Source organism: Sorghum bicolor, chromosome 4 (genome assembly GCF_000003195.3).
Source record: "Sorghum bicolor cultivar BTx623 chromosome 4, Sorghum_bicolor_NCBIv3, whole genome shotgun sequence".
NCBI classification, from domain to species: domain Eukaryota; kingdom Viridiplantae; phylum Streptophyta; class Magnoliopsida; order Poales; family Poaceae; genus Sorghum; species Sorghum bicolor.
In genome coordinates, this window is record NC_012873.2 from 644,708 (window position 1) to 651,341 (window position 6,634).

Consider the following 6,634-nt stretch of genomic DNA (forward strand, 5'->3'; position numbering starts at 1 on the left):
GAGGCCGGGCCCGCTTACATCTGGCAGCTTTTCGCAAGTGTAACGTCCCGCCTCCACGAGGCCGGGCCCGCTTACATCTGGCAGCTTTTCTAGAACATAGTCAGCCCCCACAAACCAACACTAGTCTTTTCTGCACACTTTGTCCTCACTCGTGCGCACCCGGGAACTACTTCCCGGTCGGTCACCCATCCCTAAATTGCTCTAGGCCAAGCACGCTTAACTTTAGAGTTCTTTCGACATAGGCTCCCGAAAAAGAAGTTGCAACTTGTTGGTATGAGTCTCCTATTAATCCTATTAAGCCCTGGGCCGGGTGTTACAACAAGCACCATGGTGAAAGGTAAAATGAGTAAGTTTTAAGTCTTAACAGTTTGCTCTAACTCAGAGATGAGACCTTATTTGAAAGCATGTGTACCGTCAACATACAAAAGCATTGCAGCAACTTCTGATCCATCACTGAGCCTATCCTTGCTCAGGGACGAGCAAGAGATAAGCTGTGAGATAGGTCGAGTTATATAATCTTTTCATGTTCGATCGTTTGGTGTGTTTATCGTTTTTAGCATATCATTCAATTTCAATTGTTCTCGATATATTTTTTGATTGACTACTATCATTTTCGAAATTACCATAATATCTACGCCGTATTCGTTTCTGAGAATATCATATCAATTTTGTTTTTGAGAAAAACATATGAAAACAAAAGTGATTTGATATCGTTTTAATCCCTATTAACATGTCAACGTAAAACACCACAAAAATTAAATTTACATTCACCCAATCAACATAAGCAAGTATAGCTCTTGACTCAAAAATCACTAGGGTCCTCTAGATAGTATTAACGAATAAACATCTCAATTCAGCAGGAAACAGAAAAATATAAGATTGTATTTGTTAAGTTTTTTTATTGAAACAAACATATTAGATAAGGTTAACCTCTACATGTATTAATATGATGATATTATTCTTGCTAAAGCCACATATTTAATATTGTTAAATTCTACCAAATAATATTAAAAAAACAAATGTTAGCATAGACAGGGAATATTGGGGACAAGCGCGGCTACAGTATTCTAGTTTATGACGATTGCTACAATATGTGGACAAATTTTGTTGTCTTATTTGTTTGGCTGATAAGTTATGGCAAAAAATACTATTGACTGACTTGTTATAAGAGAAAAATACTGCTCGTTGCTCGTTGGGATGCCACTTAGGTTGCTCGGGAAATAGGGATTTTTTTATTTTTAGCCCAAATTTGAAACAAATTTCGAATTTGACCCGCTTTGGGAAGTATTTTCAGAAATAGGCCGTTTGGCCCCGCCACCATGCATGGCAGGGCAAATTTACTGTATCCCGCCATGCATGGCGGCGGGGTAAGGCAGCCACGTGGTGTCCGGCTGGCGGGGCTGGTTTACGTGGACCCCGCCACCAGGTATGGCGGGTTAAGGCACCCCGCCGCCCATTATGGCGGGTTACAACTCCACCGTGCATCATGACGGGATGCCCTGTCAGAGAAAAAGACCCGCCCTTCCTGTGGGTCGATAAATTTCCAACCTTTTTTCTGAGTTTTTGACGAACGATAACTATCTGATGAATCAATAAAGTTGCCGATGGGCCCTCACCAAAAAAATAATAATTTATTAATTTTGGTTACTTTGGGCCTGCTCATCTCATCACAACTCGAAAAAAGTCCACATCACTCCCTGAACTATGGGATGATGTCCACTTTACCCTCTAAACTATGAAACGGTCTAATTTACCCCTTGAACTATCCAAAACCGTTCAAATCACCCCTGGACGGTTTTGATGACTTGTTTGCTACAGTAACCATAGTTTTGCTACAGTAACTGCGGTTTTGACCTTTCCTTTTTCCTTATTTGTTTTCATATAATCTTTGAAAAATCATATTAAATCACAGAAAAATCATAAAATAGAAAATCTAATTTTGTTGGACTCCGCATGAGTAGATCTATGCAATGAATATATAATATGGTATACTTTAGTATAATTTTTTCTGTAGCTTTAAATTAGTTAGAAAAAAAATCAAATTTTATCTGTAATTAATTGGAATAATTTATAGCTGCAGCTTCTATGGTCCAATTGTGGTGAAATTTTTATGGTCGACTAATTATTCTATGCTTCAACTATAGTAAATATTTCATACTCGTCGAATCATGTATAACTTAGTTATAGATTTATTTATATTTAACAAGCATAAACCTGAATAAATCTATAACTAAGTTATATATGATCAAATCACTACGAAATTTATACTAAAGTATACCATATTATATATTCATTGCATAGATCTACTCATGTTGAGTTCAAAAAAATTAGATTTTCTATTTTATGATTTTTCTGTAATTTACTATGTTTTTCCAAATATTATATGAAAACAAATAGGAAAAAAGATTAAAATCAAAACCGCAGTTACTGTAGCAAAACTATAGTTACTGTAGCAAACTGGCGTCAAAAACGGTCTAAGAGGTGATTTGAATGGTTTTGATAGTTAAGAGAATAAATTAGACCATTTCATAGTTCAGGGGTAAAATAGACACCACCCCATAGTCCATGGGTGACGTAAACTTTTTCCTCAAAAGTACTACCTAGTGTTGGTGGGCCACAAGGAAAAACGCCACGGTGGGCCACAAGTACCCTGCCCTCCCCCTTCCCTTTTCTTTCGTCCTCCCCTGTCGCAGTCTCCAGAGTTCTTCGTCCTCCCAATCCCGTGCAGCCGGCCTCACCACCGGCGACGGGACGCGGAGACCCGGACCGCCCCTCCTTCCGCACTGGTTCTCCCTTCGTCGCCCCCGCCAAAACCCTCTCCACCAGCCGGGGGGTCAACAGCTGCTCGAGATCTGGCCGGGTTGCTTAGACTCATCTCTTCGTTCCTCGGTGAGTAAACCCTAGCACGGTTCGTTTCGTTCATCGAGACCTCCCATTTGTCTGCTGCGGCCGTGTTTTCGATACTCGGTGAGTAAACCCTACTGTTTCGTTTCGTTCAGCGAGATCTCTCATTTCTCTGCTGCAGTCATGTGTTCGTTCCTCGGTGGCTAAACCCTAGCCCGGTTCGTTCAACGAGATCTCTCATCTCTGCTGCGGTCGTGTGCTGCGGTTTCGAATCCTGTTTTTACTGCTTGCATCAGTCCAGTTAGTTGCATGTTTGTATTGTTTTGCTGTGGCCTGCGGATTGGTATTATGCTGTGTGTATGCTCTACTAATCGAACCCGCACACCCACGACCCACTTTATCAATCCCAGTTGCCCCCTGATGTCTGTAAAATCTCAGTTGACCCCATAGGACTTGGTAATCCCAGTTGATGGGTCCAATTCACATATTAATTATTACTAGCAAATATAATATGTCCGGGTTGCAATGGAACACATAGATAGATATAAAGTATAAATTAAGATATAGTTATAGATATAGGCTGGATAGTTTCCTGTATATAGTTAGAGTTTTCTAAAATTGAACCCATCAATAGCGAAAGAAAGAGGTGTTGTATTTTTGGTGAAAATATGAAGTCCACGCAGATCCTTCAAATCACATGCCAGTTATAGTCTCCTTCATATAGTAGTAATAAACAGCTACCCATATCTTGCTTTCATGGTTACGTATCCATGCAAATTTCTCCTTGGAAGCTCTATCATGTAGTGAGAAAATCCACACGCCGTTGGTTGCCATGTCATTGATTAGAGCACAATGTACGCCCAGTTTCATCGACAGGGATGGTTGGTAGGCTTGCATTGCAATTTCATGCACCAGTTGCTGTCAACTTTAGCAATTTTTTCCCTACAATAGTGCAAATTTTCCAAAGTGATGTTATTAGCAGCTAGGAGTACTTCTGACTAATTATAGCAGTGCCCAATGTTGTATATTAATCCCTTCTGTGATATATCATCTTCAGAAAGATATACATTATAGTCACTGATCCTGCCACTGCCAGCGTACACAAAAAGGTCCAGTTAGTTTACAGTGGGTGTTGGTGTGCAATTGCAGGCACCTATGGGCACAGAAGATTAATTTTAGGGATTGCTAGGAGGTCTTAGGTGCGTACAGGTGAAGTCAAACCATTATTTCGTGTGTCCATGCCTCCATGGTGTTAGGTGGTAGCGATGGGGGTCCTTGAGAAGTACTGTAGTGTGTACCTGGCAACTCTGTTCTGAAATGACAGTAGAAGTGTAACTTGCTGCTTCTTTTGAGCTACTGCATGACATTTGCATTGGAACAGGACATATAGATAGATATAAAGAATAAATCAAGATATAGGTATAGATATAGGCTGGATAGTTTTTATGTTGTTTTTTAGAAGAAATCGATTCTGTTAATCATCTGGAAAATTTGGGAATTGGTTATGAGATGATAAACATCAGAACTATCACAACTTGTCATTGTGTTAGTGCATGATTTTACTTGGGAATCTGGTATCCTTTATGCTGTCATGCCACCCAAGTTTTGCTTGCTGGACTTATGGGTTCCACTGTGAATAGCTGTTGTATTCTTTGACCTTACAATATTGCTGAACAGAACTCTGAACTTTTGCATTGGGAAATGTAAATGGGAATAAAATTGGATAAAATTACATCTGTTCAACCAATTAAATGTTTGCTCCACTGTTAGCCTTACTGATTACTGGACCAAAAACTTCGCCACTAGCTGCTTCAGACCAGAACTTGCTCTGCTAACTCCATATTTGCATGTCACGGGGATAACACCTTTTCTTCATCATCATCTTCGCAGGTATGGACTTCCACACACTATCGCGGCCTGAGCTTCAGGTGCTGTGCAAGCGCAACAACGTCCGCGCCAACATGACCAACGCCGCCATGGCTGAGGCGCTGGAGAGCCTAGATTTTGTGAGTCCTAATTCCATTTTCGATGAATTGGATCTGCAGATTCCTTGTTTGCATTCACAATTCTCCCCACGTTTAGTTGTGGTGCGATCCTGACCCCCATTGGGGTTGGTTGTGATGATCATTGACGTGGAGGGTTTTGGTTGTCAATCAGGTTGATGGGATAAACTACGAGATGGCGCCCATTCCAATTCTGGTGCCAGCGTCCACAGTCACAACACGCTTGACTGCAAGGAGGTCCGCGTCGCGTAAGACGGAAATGGTTATGTTGAACCCAGTTCCAGCCATTCTTCAGAGGAGCCAGAGAACAGCAACGCAGAAGGCTTTGGATCAGAAACCAAAAGGTGAGGGGTTTTCACTTCCAGGATCAACTTGTTTCTACTGTTCCATTGCTTTGGTGGGACCCTTGCGGGATAAGGGGCGGCAAAATATTTGGTGCAAACCACATCTTCGGTGCAATCGTGAAAACCCCATTAAAATCATACTTAGGAGTTTAAAAAAAATAAAACTATGCACTATTGTTGTGCATAGTTTTAATTTTTTTTGAAAACTCCTAAGTATGGTTTTGCAAAGGATTTTCACGATTGCACCGAAGATGTAGTTTGCACTGAATATTTTGCCATAAGGGGCAACCTTTGATGCTGTTTTCCTTGTTATGACAACCATTAGCTCCATGCTGTGTCAATCAGGGGCATCCATTTCTTCTTAGCCTATGAACCCGAACCCTATCATTAGTTTCATGACCTATCTATAGTTCTGAATAGTTGTATTTGAAAATTTGAATCTTTGCTTGTTAAATTTGTGTTCTCATTGAAACCTGTTACTCGTTGTGTATTCTGAGAAGATGACATCACTGAAGTGAAAGAAAGGGCTGCTTCTAAGATACCACAAGCTAAGCTGACAGATGAGACTTGTGAAGACGACGGCCTCGATGAAGATGACTCTGCTGAGGAAATTGGGTCTACTGATGAGGAGAATGACACTGTTTTCACCAGTGGCTTACTACAGGAGTTTGACAAGGAGATGGACACCAGGCCCGACCAGGCATTTATAAAGGAGCTGCTCCAGGATCTTAAAACCATAAACCTAAATATGCTTCGAGCCACGTACAACGAATTCAAAGACAAAACAAATCATCTGAGTACTGCATAGGTACAGCAACCTAGGGATGTTGTGTTGGTTCGTGAACAGGGGAACAGCCAATTGGGGCTTGTAATAAATCGTCTTACTTCTGTTTTAGTGGTGAAACGCTATGCAATAGTATCGAAGCATAAGAATTCAACCTGTGCTATTCCGTCACCGGAAATGAACGCCAGCTTATATACCTGTTATTTTATACCTCCGTGCTAAATAGCTTATTGTAACTGTGCACTGATACCCAGCTTAACAGTTCATTTTTCTCCTTATTTAGAAAGAAGTTGTATTTGTAGAGATTGATGATTTCAACTTATGGTAGCTTACCGAGAACTCGTATGGATCAATGCTGTTGATCTCGAGTTTTGCGTTCTGTCACAGGTCACTGTTATAGCTGTATAGATTCCTCCGACACTTTTGCCGTACATTGTAGTTCTATACGCTAACCTTCCAGTGAAATATCAGTGGCAACATATTTCTGATTGAGCAAATGTAAGTGTTTGGGATCTCTTGATCTAGGGACCGACGGCAGGCTGTATTTCCACTTCGATAAGAGTAGCAAAAGGCAGTTCCAGGTATACAGTAGTTTTTTGGAAGGCAGCTAAAAAGTAAAGTCACAATTGGTCTTGCTTCGGCTTCATAATAGACTTTTT

At 40.8% G+C, this 6,634-nt stretch overlaps 1 protein-coding gene across 1 annotated transcript; it reads left to right on the forward strand.

Moving 5' to 3' along the window:
* Nucleotides 2,587-6,278, forward strand: LOC8085182. The gene is made up of 4 exons (XM_002451321.2): nt 2,587-2,889; nt 4,735-4,850; nt 5,002-5,191; nt 5,692-6,278. Exons 2-4 carry the CDS (start codon nt 4,737-4,739, stop codon nt 5,997-5,999), a joined length of 612 nt encoding a protein of 203 aa, XP_002451366.1. The 5' UTR covers nt 2,587-2,889; nt 4,735-4,736; the 3' UTR covers nt 6,000-6,278.

Coding starts and splice junctions, on each gene's coding strand:
- LOC8085182 (XM_002451321.2), top strand. CDS start 4,737: ATGGACTTCCACACACTATCGCGGCCTGAGCTTCAGGTGCTGTGCAAG. Junction 4,851..5,001: donor CGCTGGAGAGCCTAGATTTT/GTGAGTCCTAAT, acceptor GTTGTCAATCAG/GTTGATGGGATAAACTACGA. Junction 5,192..5,691: donor TTTGGATCAGAAACCAAAAG/GTGAGGGGTTTT, acceptor TATTCTGAGAAG/ATGACATCACTGAAGTGAAA.